General features: G+C 40.7%; 1 protein-coding gene and 1 pseudogene across 1 annotated transcript in view; both read left to right on the top strand.

Moving 5' to 3' along the window:
- The window catches only part of SFR1 (SWI5 dependent homologous recombination repair protein 1), a 423881-nt gene that overhangs the window by 88607 nt on the left and 317049 nt on the right, over positions 1-18225 (top strand). The window contains exon 3 of the mRNA XM_044055958.1: positions 10901-11287. Coding sequence (XP_043911893.1) covers positions 10901-11287 — 387 coding nt within the window. The remainder of the gene's footprint in view (positions 1-10900; positions 11288-18225) is intronic.
- On the top strand, positions 8759-9183 carry LOC122788797 (annotated as a pseudogene).

Here is an 18225-nt window from a genome sequence, read left to right as displayed (position 1 = left end):
TTGGGAAATACAAGCAACTTTTACCCAAAACACGCTAGAAAAAAACCTAAATAAAGCACTTGGCTGAGAGTAGCGACTGACTCGTCCAATTTTCAGAGTGGCAAATGAGATCTGAGGTAATAGGAAGAGGGGTATTGTGGGTAGAGCCTTAGCTCAAGAGTTTTTTGCTGGCACGAGCTATCTATAATGGCCAAGTTGGTTCCGAGAGATCAGAACTTGAACCCCATCTGTCAAGAATGAATGAAGATTGAGAACATCAGATCTTCAGCTTTTATACTGTCAGCCATGATTTTAGGGTAGTCTTTGACAGTAAACATATCACATACTTTATTTCCTAGTTGGAAGTCATTTTCGAAACTCTGCTTACCTGGCCTTTAACAGTACTTTTCTTACAGGAGAGAAGGTGGCTACTATTAAGGCTCTAAGGGGGGTGGATAAAGTATTAACTGATATACAAAAGCCTAGGGGGGACAAGTATAGCCCAGATTTGCAAAGCATCATGGTCTTTTGACCATGCTCTCCCATATTAGATGCCCCTGGAGTGACTCCAGAAACTAAGCCAATTATTAAAATCCTTCAGTTAATGTTCGTACTGTGGCATCATCTATGGTGAAATTCAAATGCTGCTGAATGCAAGGCTCATAGTTATCTTGGACACACATTCTGAGAGATCCTCTATATCTCCTTTCTTATTGTCCATATTCTCCAGTGAGGTATGTACCCTGTCATGTAGAACCACGTGGACTATGATGCAGTCATATTGGTACCTGGGTTGTAGTAACATGAGTGCATGCTTGATGTTGTGGATCCTGGCTTCAGGTAAGCAACTAACTGTTATCTTCTCCTTATCCATCTTGGTGAGAGGGGCATCTGTGTCGCACAATGGCGTCGGTAAAGTATATGCTTGCCTTATAGTTTTGGTGTGTGCTTTACTGCTTGCTGAGGTGCAGTGTTGCCATTAGATGACTTGGTGGTCTTTGAAATTTGTGAAGGTTTTTTTAAGCACCTCTGCATAAGACAGTTTGTGTTTGTCATGAGCAGTGTGAATGAGAAATGCAGTAGGGTATTCCTGACTTCATTTGTGTTTGAGATTTTTGCTTCCAAGGCAGTTGTGTATTTACATCTCTTGCGTACTGTGTTATTTTCTTTAATGATTCAACTTGTTGTCTGATAACATAAGACAATTGCCTTAGGACGTCCAAATCTATGAAGTTGGCCACAGAGACATTTGGAAACCGCATATTCATGTTGTGTGGTCCTGTAATAGGGTGGTTTGTTTAAGATTAAGGATCGGGTTTTAACAGTAGTCTCCTGGGGTAGTTACTGTGGGTTAAGGGCAATATGGTGTATACTGCTAGGATATGGTAGTGCTTTAGTTTCTGGGGATAAGGACAAGTTGTTATATAATGCTAGGATGTTACAATGTGATACACAAGCTAGTTGTTTTAAGCTTATTTCTGCACAATGCCACATTTTTAACAGGTTTTGGACCTAATCCTGTCTTTACAGGGAAATTTTACTGTGTAGGCATTTGCTACTATTTAGGGCAGTGCTAACTGGCTTTGTCAGGTGGGCATCTCTGTACATGTATTGCAGACAAAAAAGCTTGTAAACTGTCTCCCATGCCCTCTAACCAGTAAACAACCACACTTTGACCTTCCTGGAATGCTTCCCAACTCAAAGACCAGGTAAATACCTTCTGCCATAAGATGATGATCCTGAAACTTTTTTATGTAAAAGCACAGCAAAAGCATTTCTCAAATGCAAGTTAAACAAAGTCCCTGACTAAGTAGCCCTCCTGCATAGCAGTGTCGAGGCCCACAGAACTAGAAAAGCCAACAGCCTTGCAGATGAGACTAGTGAGGCTTATGGGTCTGTTAGTTATTCAGGTATGTTGTAGCCCCGCCTTTATGCATGGGAATAGCTGTTTCTATTTCATCCAACACAGCCTGTTTTTAAGGCTAATGCTGAATAACCTGTTTAGGGGTCTGACAATAAAAGTGTCAGGCTAGCCAGTAGGCAGCCTGGTATGTTATCTGGCTAATTAACTTGGTGTCCTTGGCCTCAGCAAGTGCCTTGAGAGGTTTTTATTAGGAGTGTTGAGGAGGAGGGGTAGATGTGGGTATTAGAACTGAGAATACTGGAGTTGGTTGAAGCTAGATTTGAATTAATCCAGTAGTAGACGGTCTTTGTCTGGGTCTGAGTATAGAATATCATCTACTGTTAGCTCTGTGCGGTGCTGGGCATTGTTTCTCATATTTCTAATATAATTAAAGTAGGCTTTGTGGTTATATTTCGAATGGGTGTCTCTCTCTACCTTATATCTGGCTTTGGCTGATTTGATCTAAATTTGCAGTTCTTTGTTTAGTTTAGCAGCAGTGCATTTGGCTTTTTGAGTTAGATTTAGTTTTGCATGCAATGAATTTTTTTTTTTTTTTTTTATTTATTTATTTTAATCAAGCTGCTTATATTAGGGTTCTACCATAGGGGGTTATTGAATTTTATACTGTATTTATTTGGGGGGGAGGCGCAGATGCATCTTTCTACCTATTTTTGTAACTTGGCAAGAAAGGATTCTGCATAAGCAGCGAGGCTGTCAGGCTAGAAGGGTCTTTTGAATTTAGTCAGGTCATCACACAGTTTTAGTAAATTAGCCTTTGCATGGTCTGTAAATCCTGAAGCATTGGGGTGTGCTTCTGATATCGGTCTCAAATTAAATGTGACTGAGTTGTGGTCAGATTTGAAAAAGGAGGAGGTTATAATAGGCAAAGAGCAAAACTGTCCCATACTGGTAGACCACATCCAAGATTTTATATTCATTAGTAGGGGTATGGACCAACTGGTCCTGGAACTGTGTATTTATGAAGTCCATAACTCTCTGGTCCTACTTGTTTGAGGAACTAGAAATCTCACAGTTGATGAGATAGTTGAAGTCTCCAAGGAAAATGGCTTTGATTTAAGACGTACTGTTTAGGTAGGAAGTATGAGCCACAAGGGACTTGGGAGAAGTGTGGTGTGATAAAGGGTTTTGTTTATAGTAAGTTATACACTGAGGAGTTTCAAGTTGTTATCTTGTCTAACAAGTCTGGAGGTGAGTTATTTTTAGGAAGATCGAGACACCTTTGCCTTTGGTGCCTAATTCCAGTATGGTGGGCCTGTACATGTGATAGGCATTGAAGCCCTCCACTGATGGAAAGTTATAACTGGTCTTGAACAGATCTCTGTGAGAAGTGCTTGTAGTGTATGTATGCAGTTTATTTAAACCTGCAAGCAGCAGCAGTAACTGTAATGCTGTTGTGATTGTGGTTAGTTATATTGGAAGTCTGAGGACTGACGGTGCCTAAAAAAGGTCCAATGTGGTGGGCAAGGTTTTAGCTAATATATGGAAGTCTTGAGAGAGGTGTGGAAAATCCCTACCAAAGCAGTTTGGACTGCCTACCATCTATTCTCACGCTGATCTGTATTGGACCCCTTTAGAATGATACCAGAGTGTAAGCCAACTGTTGCAATCGGTTATTTTTTGATCATATTGTTGCATCATTTTTGGTGATAATATAATAATGCTCAAAGATAGGTTGATACCTGCCTCAGGTACATAGTCTGAGAGTTTCGTCATGTCTCTCTCCTTATAGTCTCGGGTGGTACTCCTCAAGTCATTTACACCCACATGTACAATGACTGTGGCATATGTCTTGTGGTGCAGAAACTTGAGTGCTTGTGTGACGGAGCTTGATTGTCAGCTGACCATGACCCTCTGACTTTGCATAGCCTGGTGAGTGGTGCATCAGTTTGTCTCACTGTGGAGTCTCACCTATGACTAGAATATTGGTATGTCTTATGGTTTCCCTTATGGGCTTTTGGACCGAGTCTGTGAGACTGGTATGTTTTACTGGCAGGTGCCACTTGTGATGTGTGTCTGTGAGGTTGCTTGCTCAGGGTACTTGTTTCTTGAGTTACATTTTAGGAGACCTCTGTGGCTTAGGTAGGTTACTTGTAAGAGCGTCAGTGTATGTATTTGGCCTGCAGTGTTTTTGAGATGGAATTACTGTGGTGATGGCATTAGTGTGGTGATGGCAGTCTTCTTTCATTCCATACAACCCATAGGACATAAAATTACTTTATTTTAACATGTTTAATTCTGTTCTTATAATTAATTGCATCCATGTTTATCAACTTTTCATATCTGCAAAAAAATCTTCTTTACATAGTTTTCTCCATAACTATCTAACATTTCAAAAACGCATATTCCATAGTTTCTTCACTTTTCTTTTTATATGGTGTATTTCCTTTTACTGGTAAATTATCTGTTACTATTCTCCACAAAAAACTTGACTTCTTTCTGATTACAACGTGCTTCTTATTTTTATAGCTTTAATTTTTTCATCCATTAGCTTTTCCCATGGTTTTAAATATTGATGTTTTACCATTGCATTCTTATACCAGACTTTTTTCTATATCAGGTTTTACTTTCTACAAAAATATATTTTTGATAGCATTTTATATCTTCAGTTATACACTTGTTTTCTTTTTTTTACCATACCCTCAAATTTATCATGCTTATAGTTATATAATTTTACTACTAATCTCTCATCTGCTTCATTTAAATAGACTTTGCTAAGTATGCTATTTTTCCCACTATCAGTACTGAATTTATCAAATAAACCTTTTTTTCCAAATAATTTATACGTTCTCCAGAAAAGACAAGTTTATTTCTTCTATTGTGTTTTCCCGTTGAATTCTACTTGCTCTGCACAAATATTAAATAAAAATACATTCTTCACTTTTTTTCCCTACTCTTTTCATTTTTGTAGTCCATCCATAAATGTCCAATTTTGTTACATTTGTAACATTTCAATGCACATTTTTCCACCATGTCCCATTTCCCCACACATGTAACATTTGTTTTTATCACAGTTACTTATCAAATGTCATCCTTTTTCACACACACAAAAAATTTTTGGGTTGTCCCCAGTATTTTATGACACCCCTATTCCCCTCCACATGTATCGTGCTTGGTAGATATATGTATAATGTTTTCTCTTTCTATTTTTAACACAATATTAGAATCCTCTCCACCAGTCTATAAACCCCTTTTTATTATAAACTTTTGCAATGTCCAGTACTTTTTTACATAAGGTTTTCAAATGTCCTTTCGAAGTTTCTCTTTCCACCTCTGTTCAAAATTATACTTTGTTTTCTTTTTGTTTCCTTGTTAAATGCTTTTGTCACATAAAGATTCCATGGGTTGCAGTCTTTCTTTTTTTCATATTCTCCAAGAAAATTTTGCATTGAAAAAAGTCTCAAGTATAATATCACAAAATGTCTTTTACACCCAAAGGAGCTATTAAATTGTCTCACATTTCATACCTCTCCTTCTCTTTATCTTCTTTTCCTTTAATCAGTACTATGTAGTTCTGTTTTTCATTTTCTTCTGCCTTCTTTTCTGCTACTGTCCTTTTGCCACCTTTTGCTTTCTTTGCATATGTTTTTTTTTTCATCTCCCCACTATTCAAGATTGTTTCTGCATCCTCCATTTGTATTTTCTTCATAATGTACCGTTAGGAAATATCTCCCTCATTTTCTGGCTTACACTGCATCGCCATTTCTTTAACTAAATCATTCCACAACCCTCCTGACTGGAGGGCTATAATTATATATCCAGCATTTGCTGACTCATTTCCCTCAGATTTCTTTGGAATATTTCAACACAATCCTGCTCATAATCTCCGTTGCCGCTATTTGCTTTTTTCTCCATTTCTGTCACCACTCCATTATCTTCTTCTCTCTCTCCATCTGCTTCCCTGTTTCTCTGGGCTGCCTTTGTGTCTGGAAAGGAAACGGGAAGTGCTCCTGCAAAATGGAACCACTAGCAATAATGATGAGTAGGGGAAGTTCCCTAATACCCTGATTAAATTTCCCCTTGTTGTATAAATAACACCTCTGGTCTCCTCCGAGAAGAGGCTACTAACCTGGCCAAAAAAGGATAAGTAAAATATAATGACTCTCTCCCACACTGGAGCAGATGTTCTTTAAGTAGTAGGTAGGTGCCAATGAAGATGAAGCAGTTGCTACATTATCTTTGGATGTCCATTTCAACCAAGCTTGCTACAGAGATGGTGCAGATCCATGGCTCCAGTTGCCTACTGCTGTGGGCCAGAGGAAGAGTAGTTGCTAAGAGACTAGTAGTTGCATAACTGGAAATCTGTCTAAGATGAACAGTACATGTCTACACATGAAGAGGAATGAGCCATTTTACACAGCTGCTATTAATTATGCTTAGAATTTTTGGAATAGAGTATGTAGTGAAAGTTATGGTTCTAAATACGCGCATCTATACAATGCATCCTGCATGATTAAAATAGCTGAGTGGGAAGCAGCACCTTGCAAACACAGGCAACTTATGATAGTAGAGAAATCCAAAACTTCAATCTTCAAACAAGCCCACTAGCCAATAGCAAAATGATGCAATTCATGTTTTTTACTTGCAATCAGAAGCCTTGAAATGGCTTTGCTATTCCTCTATAGACTCTCATTAGAGTTTAAACCAAAGCATTATTACTTGGATCAAAATTCATCTATATTAATAAAATTGTACTAAATGAGTGCTAATGAAGTGTATTTATAGGAAGGGCCTATATAGTAAAATACCAGGATGAGCAGATTTTAATAGAAAACCGAGAAAAAAGGGTAAATCTTATTATGTGGTGCACTGCATACTTAAGCAGGGAGGAAGATAAGTAAGCAAACTTGAACTGTAGCAGTCTGAGTGGAGGAATCTTCCAGTATCTTCTACTTAGTTCCCAGCAGTATAAGGAGATGAGATGAGATTGGGAGGATATTGAAGAGACGTTTTTTAGTATGGAAGTTTAATGCAAGAGCAATCGGTGTTCTAGATCTGTGGAATCAATGGAAGGAAATATTACTGTAATGACTTGCACAACTAACAGAAGCAATGAAAGAGAGAGGGAGGGACTTTGGCAGTCAAATTACCATGCTGCTGCATTCCTTTCAGTGTTGTACATTCTTTCTTGTTCCTTCCACTGTTAAAGCAGTTTCACCTATTAGTTAATTTCTGATAATCATGTCAAATGAATTAATCCATTTCATTCCACATGCAGTTCTTCTGTCTCAGCATTTGCTGTAATATCCATAATTGCAGTCTTGGGCTATTTTTCACATCCCAGCTGTATCTTCAAACATTATTTCTGTAAGTTTTCTGCCAGAAAATTAAAGTATGTGTGTCTGTAATATCTCAGTACGCCAGTTGTACATACATTTTCTTACTTGGTTAGCAAGGTGTTGAAAGGCTGGTCATTAAACTGTAGGTTTCAGTTATGCAAGCACATATTACTATAACTCTCTTTCTGTCTTCATTTGTAGTGCTGGCTTTTCCGGGACTGTGTTTTGACATCAGATGCAGATGTATTCCTAGGTTTTTATTCTACTTATAGCCAAGGAGACCATCAAGACACTCTGCCACATCACTGAGTATGGGTGGGTGACTGATAGTGCCCCTCCCTCATTAAGTATATATTTTTTTAATTATGTATACTAGGTTAAAATTAGCAATCGCCCATCCAGGCTGGTTTTAAAGGTTAGTAGAGAAGTACTCTGCTAGATATGCAAGGGAAGCCTGTTCCAGAAATGGTGGATATGTTGGGTTTAGGGTCCCTGTTGTACCACCTGGTATTGTTGATGTGGTAGTGTATGCTTAGGTCTCAAGGGTGGGCATTTCCTTTAGGACTGATTCTGTTTAAGTGAAGGAATTCAAAAACTGTGTGGTTGTTCATAGTGTAGAAGGCTAGGCCAAAACCACCCTTTAAGAGTTTGTATGACACTGAGCAGAGGGACAGAACTTTCATTCTGTGAAAGCAGCCAAGGGTACTGAGACTGGAGATTTTTTGGTGGGGAACCTTGTGGTGTCCTGAATTTGTTTAGATGCTTAGCTTTGTACAGGATGAAAATGGGACCAATATGGTGGGGATATAGTGGGACTATAACTTCTTAGGCTCTTGATGCAATACCACATATGATAAGATGTGCAGGTTAGTAGGATTTTCGAACCAGCAAGGAGACATGATGGTCAAAGGCGAGTCTATCAATACAGGCACCCATGTCCCTGATGATGTGCCAGATTTAAATAGATTATTTTCTATATGGTAAGTGGCAGTGATGCTTGATTTACTGAAGGAAAGTATGCTGTGTTTCTTGGCATTGAGTGTAAGCCTATGACTAACACTCCAAACATTTGCTTGGTCCAACCCTTGCTGGAGAATTTAGATATTAGAATGGGATTTGATAACCACTCTCAGCAGATGGAATCTGACTTGGTTGGCCATTGTCTCTTGATACCGGTTTTCATGTCAGACAAGTGTACACCAAAGAGGAGAGTGCCCAGGACAGAGAACAGTGGGCAGTGCCACTGACTTTCTTCTGTTTAGACCAAACTCTATCACCCTTAACTTGTATAGGTTCAATCAGATAGCCAGTTAGCAAGCCAATGAACTATGTTTGGGCTAAGTTGTCAGGCCCCTGCTTATCCTTATCCTCATTTGTTCCCTCAATGGCTGGCCAAGGCCACGTTGTCTTCTGGGGCAAGAAGGCAAGCCGAGGTGTACTCCTGGCATACACTCCTTCCACCTGATTTCCACTATCTTGTGTTGGTCTTCTTTGTCTTTCCCAATACTACGTTTCGCTGGGAATTATTTTTGAGAGCTAGTGCCATGTCTGACATTTGGAAAAAAGAACCCTGGTTCTTGGCAGCAGCTACACCTATTTGGTTTAGGTTGAAGCCTTTCCCATTATAAATCATGGATGACGATGCACCTAAAACTGTGTATGATGGAAATCTTTCTAGAGATGTGACAGAAGCCTTTATCCTCCAGTTATTCATTCGCCTTGGACCTTGTAAAAGCTGCAAAATTATTGTGGATATGACTGTAATCTGTAATGCTTTGTGGAGTTTTATGAACATTGACATGCAGCTGCAGCTCTTGCTGCCATGAATGGGAGGACAATAATGGGTAAGAAAGTGCAAGTAAACTGGGCAACAACTCCAAGCAGTCAAAGAAATATGCAAGCATCCATTTCCATACATTTGTTGGAGACTTGATTCCAGAAAGTACAACTGAAGACATAAAAGCAGCTTTTGTACTATTTCAAAGAATATCAGATGCACGTTGACATCCACTTGGCCTATAGTAACAATTCACAATTTACATGCCAGTATGTGCTCCTTAATTACTTTCTGTGGTAGGGATGAAGTCTCCATTCTTTGCTGGAAGTTGAAGCTTTTACCCGAAATCCCACCCCTCTCTCTCGCTTTCAGACTAGATGAGCTGACAAAATACTATTCTGTTCATTGCCTCCCAGCTGACTTCATGGGGACCAGATACATTAGTCAGATGTGATATTCTGCATCTCATTTCCCAAGTCCATTGTGCCATAGAGATTGCTCAACAACAAACTTGTTAAAAAAATAAATGAAAATTCATTTCAGATTAACTGTAAGCAAGTTTACCAATAGGAGAAGATTAAGGGATTTTTGCTGACAGTCCAAGTGATATTCCATATATTCTGCCATTTAGGTTTAAGTAACTTGTCTTTCAGTATAAGACGACATTTATTTATTCATTTATGTTGGGTCATCCTTGATCAACATATCTACCCACAGACTTATCATGACTAGTGACTTCTCTATAATATAGGCTCACCTCAAAATAATTTAGCAACTTTAATAAGAAATCCAAAGATCAGTAGAAAGCAGTAGTATAAACTTGTGTTCATAGCTTTGTAACTGCAAACATCTTCCTAGATGAAAGCTTGTGAAGTAACCAAATTAATTGGGATATGAAAGGCCTCCCAAAACTGATATACTTCAGTGAATTGCTTATCTTTACGCTGTGTCACTGTCTTTCCATTCAGTTTGCAATAGTCACTGTACTGCAGCTGGATTCAGAATTGTTTATAGCAATAGCACGACATCCAGTGCAGCTTATGTAGTAAGAATGGGATTGTAATTAGTAATGCACAATGGGTTGAGCTTGTGATGTGCAAGCAGGCTTGTCCTTAATATTTTTTTCTATTCAGAGGCTTTAATCATCTTTTATGGAACTAGCTGCATGCATGGAGATCAAGCAATAATAAATGTTTGCTGCTGTATTGTAGTTGTGATGACCTTTAAGCAAAATGCAAAGGAGTACTATGCTGATATGCTTTAGTATGAGTACTCTGTTCATAGTCTGACTTCCCCTGTGTGCAGGGCTTGGTGGGGGGAGGGGGAGGGGAGTGTCCTGCTTTGATTATGGAATTGCTTGAGATGTTTATTGGAAGTAAGTTCTGTAAGATGGCAGATTTTAAGCAGGGCTTTAAAAATTTGGTAGCTTGCATTGGTGGTAGAAGCAATTACAAGAAGACCATATTTATCTTTCTCCAACGTCATGTTGACCTCCTGATGGAGACATTGAATGCTTTTATAACGTGTTTGGTCTTGACTGTGTTACTCAAAATTCTAAACAGATATCTTTTTGCTGAAAGATTTATACAGCTTTTAATAAATTCTCCATCAAAGCAAACAACTTTCAAGTTTGCTGAGTTAGTTTAGTTTCTGGTGGCTTTATCAAGCAATGTAAATTTAGTTCTGGTGGCCCAGGAACAAATGTTGGAAAGTCTTGTTCAAGGTGACATTGGGTAGGCTGTAGTTAATCTTCTGTTAATCTGAGAGAAAGGGAAGGGTCTTGGTACAGCTCCTTTTGATGTTTTGCAGGAGGTACTATTTTAGTATATAAGGAAGTTTAAATTTACTGTGCTTATTTCTTGATTGTGGATAATGTGATTTACTTTGGAAATGTAATCAACAGTATTGTCAGATTTATTGTGCATCTTTATTTTTTCTTCCCAGCCAATGAGTGCTGCTTTAAAAGAACGCCTGAGAAAAACTAGGCGATCTTTCCAGTCAGTCTCCTTGGCTAAACGACTAAAAGTTAATGCTGATGAAGATGATTTAAAGGTCTCACCAGAATTTTCACAGAAACAGAATGAGCATGAAGAAAAGTCTCCAGAAGTTCCAGGAAAAGCTGAATTTTCAGAAGCTGTAGCATCAGAAAACAGTCATTGTGCAAGTCCATGCTGTGAAATAAAGGAAGTGGGAAATCCTGCATTTGAACTGTCACTAGTGGCTGATTCGAGTCATCATGAACTGCTAGAGAAAAAGAGATTGATGAAAGAAATTCAGGAGAAAGAAGAACTTCTCCGGAGGCTTAAGATGGTAAAAACATATAGATCAAAGGTGAGGGCTGCCTACTGATTTATAACATCTTTAGACATAGCTTTAATGCAATAGTAATGCATATAGAGGAAGATCTTACTGTGATTATAGTGTAGATCATTTTCTGTAAGTTGTGTATGTTTTAAGATGATGCTAATGAGCCTGAGATTTGAGTATTGAAATGTTAGATAATCGTTTTGCTGCTGTTTTATTGTATTTTTTTATGTAACAAACAATAGATTCATTCCTAGAAACTTTAAGTCTTTGACTTAGTTGTAGAACTTATGCTGCAGATTGCTAAATGAGCATAGGCATCAGAGTATAACGGCATTATCTGTTTAGCTGCTATAAAATATATTTTTTTATTTAACATGTTTTTATTCATATTGTTGTATAGGTGTAGCAGTATGCTCGGAATACCACATTGACAACTCAAACTGATGTCTGTATTATTCCTCCTGACTTGATTGCTACCAAGACGTCTTTTAGTCCCAGATTTTTTTTTTTCAATTTATTTTTACCTACGTGTCTAAGTCAGGGTCATGGGGTGGCATAGCTGGACTCCTCATCAATAAATTTAATGGAAAAGGCAGTTTAGTTTTGAACAAGCAGACTGCTACCCTCTATGCCATGTCTTAGGCTGTTCTGTCTCACTTCAGTACTGCTTATAAATTTGGAGAATATAATCTAAGTAGTGGTCACAGCCATATGGAACTTAAAGGGGAGGCAATGGTCTTAAATGCAAGGCAAGAATTATGACTTAGACATATTACCACAGTGGGCTACATTAATATGCCAAGGAATGTGAGATGCAAGTTAAAACTAGTTTAAGATGTAATCACTGCACACTGGTTCAAATTATTCCTTTTTCACAGAGTAGCAGACACATGTCTTAGATGTGTTAAAAGGGAAGTAAACAGTTTGTGTTGGTCAGATGTTTTTTGTAGCTGTAGGACTAGGAATGACCCAGACCATAGTTTATTATTGCTGTACTTTTAAGCACTTCACACACATTTCATCAGATAAAGAATGAAGCTTCCAAAAGAGCAATACAGCTGATAGCAGTCAGTAAATATATAGGAATTATTAATAATTAGATAACCAAAGTAAAACGTAAATCTTTTCAAAGCTTTCGGTGAAAGCTAGCCTTTTTTTTGCACCGCAGTTAAGATAATGTTGGCATCTTCCTTCCTCAAAGTGACACTGAAGGCAGTTTTTCACCAAGGAACAAAAGCCATGCACTGAGAATACAGCAGAATGTAGGAGGAGGGTGTTAGTAAAATTTAAAACGTGTGTGTGTCTGTGTGTGTGTGTTTTCAAGCCAGACACATACACAGTGGGAGGATGACAAGTACACCCACAGTAAAGTGCAATTTCCCTTAAGAGCACACAGAAATCACAGTCAGTCTGGGGCTGGTTTCTGGGGCTGGTTTCTCCCTCTTTCTTCAGATCCCCAGTAAGGCTCCCCACTGGCACAACTATAGTGTCAAAATTTCAGTTCTCACATATTTAAAAACAACAATGAAGGACCATTTCAGATAAATACAGAAATATCTAAACTAATCATTACTATATTCCTATCTATATCTAAAATAGATACTATGTCCTAAATCTTACTTACAGCCAGGCAAGTGCAGATGATGATGAATGGATGTTTTTGCTAGGTCCAAGACAAAATATAAAATGCACAGTCTCTCTCTGTGAGAGCGTTCCCAAATTAATATCAAACATTACTGCTGGGTCAGCTTGGATGACATCACTCTTTGTCACCTGACTTCATTTCCCAGGCTAAACAGAAACTAACAGAATTTAACATCTCTGTGTGAGAAATACACATCTCTCAGACCTGTGCAGCTGCTGGAAGTCATAAAGCAATAAAACACTTTACATTTTAAACCTAGTAATTGCTTTTGTCCAAGACAGTATGAAAAACTTCTAGCTCTAGACATTGTGTCTGCTACTGACAGATAACATCTTTTGTTTATGACCCAGCTATAAAGTAACTTGACCTCAACTATTCTTAAGTTTTGCAGGTTAATCTGTGTTCCATCAGGGTACACTGTGGATACATCTTAGCTCAGTACATAACCTACAGTTCTGTATAAGTCATATCAATATTCACAAATGACATAGAATTATTTACAAAATTCCAGATATCTGGGCTGGCAGTGTGACATCCACCCCCCCCCCCGAAAACTCAAGCTAGTTTTTCAAGTGCCCCTTGAAAAATGTTGCTTGAGAGGGTTGAGCATATCTGGGAATACCTTGCCCCATTCACTGTCTTGAGAGTCCATCTGCATTGGCATTGCTAACCCCACTGCGGTGCTGCACTGCCCTATCATATGCTTACAACCCTAGACTCCACCTTAGTAACTTGGCATTTTGCTGGCTGGCTCAGTGTAGCCATGGTAAGGGATTTTGGTCTGTAACTACAGTCAGTTTCCTTCCATACAGATAATGCTGAAGTTTCTGCAGTGCCCACACAAGGCATTCCTTTTCTACAGCTGCATAGTATTACTCCTTGGGTTGGAGCCTATGACTGAGATATACCACTGGGTGCTCTTCTCTCTCTGAGGAAACCTGGCTAAGTACAGCCCTCATGCAGTGGTTTGAAGCATCCACCTGCTCAACAAATTTGTTGTAATCTGGGCTGGCTAACACAGGGGGGTCCTCCCAAAGCTCCTTTTAGCTTCTGGAATTCCTGCTCACATGCTGGGTCCACACTACCTTATCTGTCTTGTTTATCCTTGTCAGGTCTATGGGGGGAGCAGCTATGGTACTATGATTGGGGCAAACTTTCTGTAGTACCCTCTGTCCCTAAGAATGCCCTCACCTGCTTTTTGTTAACATGGGCAGGCCATGCTTGAATGGCTTCCACTTTGGCAGGTTTTTCCTGATCCTGCCATTCCCCACTCTATATCCCAGGTAGGAGACCTCTGCCATACCCACCTGACATTTGCTGGACTTAATGGTCAGCCCTGCCCTCTGTAGTCTGCCCACCACCTCCCAGACATGCTGAAGGTGCTCTTGCCAGGAATGGCTGTAGATGGCAATATCAACAAGGTAAGCAAGGGTAAAATCTCCTGCTAGGATATGATCTACCAGCCTGTGGAAAGTTGCTGGGGCATTTTTCATCCCAAAGGGCATCTTTGTGAACTCATACAAGCCAAAAGGAGTCTCAAAGCCTAGCACTGAGAGTCAAGGACACCTGCCAGTAATCCTTGATAAGATCTATAATGGTAAGGTACATAGCCCCACCCAGCTGCTCTAGGGCTTCATAAGTCCTAGGCATGGCGGATCTGACTGTGTGACTATTTAATTTCCTGTATTCCACACAGAACCTGGTGCTGCCATCTTTCTTTGGTACCAGCACCACTGGGGAGGCCCAGTTACTGCTGGACTCCTATATTACCTCTAGTTACAACATTTCCTGTATCCCCTCCCTCAGAGTCTGTTTGACTCTTTCACCCTGTAAGGGCCCGCCTAATAGGCCACAGGGTGCTGCACCAGGTTGATGCATCCTGGTTTCCCAGTGAACATGTCCTAAACTCCTGTAACACTGCTCAGATTTCTCGTACCTGGGTAGGGGATAGCTGCTGGGACATTGCTACCCCTTCCACTGAGGTATCAGTCCAAGCCTCACTGAGGAGATCAGTCACCAGATCCCCCTCAGACCCCTCCTGCTATCCACTGCAAATACTCAGCAGAAGGGTCTCTCTATCAGGGTAAGGTTTCATCATGTTAACATGGTACGATTTGTGCCCCTGCCTAGCAGTTCTACCATGTACTTGACATCACTGACCTTGTAGAGTCCCTCCCCAAGCTCCCTGCAGCTTGTTGTGTTGTGTCTGACAGGAATGAGAACCATTACTTGCTGTCCTACAGCATACTCTCTAGCTCGAGCATTCCTGTCATACCAGACCTTTTTCTGCTGTTGGGCTTCTGCCACGCTCTCCTGGGCAAAGCCCATGAGTTCCCCGAGCCTTGTCCTGAAGTTTAGGACATATGCCACAACAGACTCCTTGTGGGATTCGTACTCCCCCTTCTACTCATTTGGAATCAAATCTAGAGGTCCCCTCACCCTATGCCCATAAAACAACTCAAAGGATGAAAAACCTGTGGATTCCAGGGAAACCTCTCTGTAAGCAAACAGATGGGGCAAATATTTGTCCCACTTCTTCTTAAACTGGCCTGCAAATGTTCATAGCATTGTCTTGACAGTAGAGTTTAACTTCTCAACATGCCCATTAGTCTGGGGATGGTAAGGGGTGGTCATTAGGTGCTTCAACCCACAGTACTTCCACAGACAAGTCAGCAGGTCTGACATGAAATTGGCAGCTCTGCCAGTCAATATTGCTTTTGGGAAACCAACCCTGCTGAAAATGTCTAACAAAGCATTTGCCACCTTTTTGGCCTCAAATAAGGACAGAACCACTGCTTCAGGGTATCTGGTAGCACAATTTACTACCACTAGGATATACTTTTTCTCCTGTGGAACTTCGGGTACTCAGATGCCCCACAATATCCATAGCTACTCTCTGAAATGGCTCCTCAATCACAGGCAAAGGCATCAAATGAGCTTTCACCTCGTCTCCTGCCTTGCCTACCTTTTAGCACTGCTCACAGGTCCTGCATTATCCTGTTACAACTCTTGAAATCCCAGACCAATAAAAGTTCTGCATAATATGTCACTTTGTACGTTTTATGCCCATATGACCTGCAAAGGGAATATCATGGGGTATGGCTAGAAGTGCCAGACAGTAGGCTCTGGACACTACCACTTGCTGTATTCTCTCAGCCTTTAGCCCTCTCTCAGAGGTCCACTTTCTGTACACTAACCCTTTGTCCCAGTATACAGAGTCCCCCTTCCCTTGAGAATCAGGTGCCTCACTAGCTACCTCCCTCAGGCCTTGTATTGTAGGGTCTGAAAGCTGAGCCTGCCTCAACTCGCTGTTTGTAACCCTTCCTAGCTCCCCTTCCACAGGAAGTTTGGTATTCTCTGGCAGCGGTGCCTCACTGTCAGCCCGGGTACTAATACTCACCTCTGCACTTGTAGTCACTCTGTCCAAGAGAACATTAGTACCCCCAAGCAGCTGTGGCTCCCCTTTAGTCTCACTGCTACAGGGTAGCTCCCTCCCTGAAGTAAGTACCTCACCAGTCCTGGCTGCAAGTGTGCAGTCTGTCTGGGTCTCCCCAGGACTGCACGACCCACATGCTTGTCTCCAGACCTGACTGCGTGTAACTGCATGCACACATGGTACTGCAGTATCAAAATCATTCCCTGTCAGGACATCTGCAAGGGTATCCTCAAACATACCTACTTACTGGGTTCCTTTTCCACCCTCCCAGGCAAGGTGAACCCTAGCCAAAAGTATTTGGAATGGGGTCCCCCCCCTAAAGCTCTGACTGGAATAGACCGTCCAAGCAAGTAGTGCTCCTCTGCAACCATTGCAGGCTTCACAATGGTTAGGTCAGAGGCCCTGTCTCTCTCACTCAGCAGTGGCCTTTTTCCTATCCACTAAGATAGAATATAACCTCTTGTGGTAGTTCGGTACCCTTGTTTTCTCAAGACAACTTACTGCTGGCATTTTGTCATTCCCACTTAATGTCTCTCCCACCTTGCCTCTGTGGACATGTATATGCTACATGACCCAACTGGTTACATTTAAAACCTATAACCCTTGGTCCTGGATGCGTACCTGGACTAGTGGCTTCCCCTGCTACTGGTGGACTCTGTTGGAGCAGTCTGGGCTGCCCACCATGGGTTCTCTTAGACCCATGAGCAGCACTGGCTGTCACTTTCCTGTGCATTGATGCCGTGTTTGCTAGGTATAGGTCTCCTTTCTTCCCCAACTCATCTGCAGTCCTTCATTGTCTATCAGCTAACCAAATTCTCATGTCCTCAGGCAAAATGCTAAGGGCTTGTTCCCTCATCAAAAGGTCTGCCAACCCTAGAAAAGTGGAAACCTGACATCCACTCCCCCACCTATGAAAATAAGTGCTTTGTTCAGCAGTATATTCGCACCCACTTTAATTTGCCCTGCGTCTATGCTCACTGTTTCAGGTGTTAACTTAAAGCATTCTAGCAAACACATTTTGACTGTATTATAATTTAAGCAATCAGCATCAGACAATTTAGAAATAGCAGTTACAGCTTTACCATGGAGTCGGGGTGTCAGGAACCTTACCCAGAGCCCTTGGTCAGCATTGTACTGTTTGCATACCCTTTCAAACATATGAATGAAACTATCAAAATTATCCCCTCTGTAAATTGTGAAAGAAAGTTACTGACATTTGTTGCTTTTGGGGTTCAGTTTCTCCCTTCCCCATTACCTCCATGACTCTGGCGAAGAGTCAGCATCTCCTTTTCATGTTGCCTCTGCCTCTCATTCTCCTCAGTCTCCAGCCATAGATAGCAGTTTCTCATTTTTTTCAGCCTCAAGATGTTTCAGTCTCTCTGCTGCTTCTATTTCCAAATGTTTGCCCTCTAGCTCAAGTCTCTCTAACTCCAGATGGATTTTTAAGTCCTCTGTGGAAAGGTTGAACTGTCCATTTTCTGTGAGTTGTACATTCCCAAGGCCAATCTGATTGTCTTCCTGGTTGCTTTTCTGTGATGCAGCTGTGAGTAAAGCTGCAATCATGTTTACGTCGGTCAGGTTGGCATGCACAAGTCCTTTAGCCTGGCACATTTCAGCCAACTGGCTCCTTGTCAGCTTACCATCTCCTCTGCTGACATGCTTGCCTGCCCTCCCTGACTGGCTAAGCTAACAAACAAAACAGCTGTGATATGAAATCTGAATGTTCACTGCATGGCTGATTTATAGTACAAACACCTTCAGTGACCACTGTACACAGGCTACAGGAGTTCAATATCCACACCACTACAAGCCAATTAATATGTGATGTGGCTAACCCACCACTGTCAACCAATTAATATGTGATGTTGATATCCCACCACT

The sequence above is a fragment of the Protopterus annectens genome, chromosome 14.part0 (assembly GCF_019279795.1).
Source record: "Protopterus annectens isolate FY-2018-M chromosome 14.part0, PAN1.0, whole genome shotgun sequence".
Taxonomy (NCBI): Eukaryota; Metazoa; Chordata; order Ceratodontiformes; family Protopteridae; genus Protopterus; species Protopterus annectens.
Note: the sequence above shows the minus strand (reverse complement) of the source record. Positions and strands in the feature narration are given on the sequence as shown.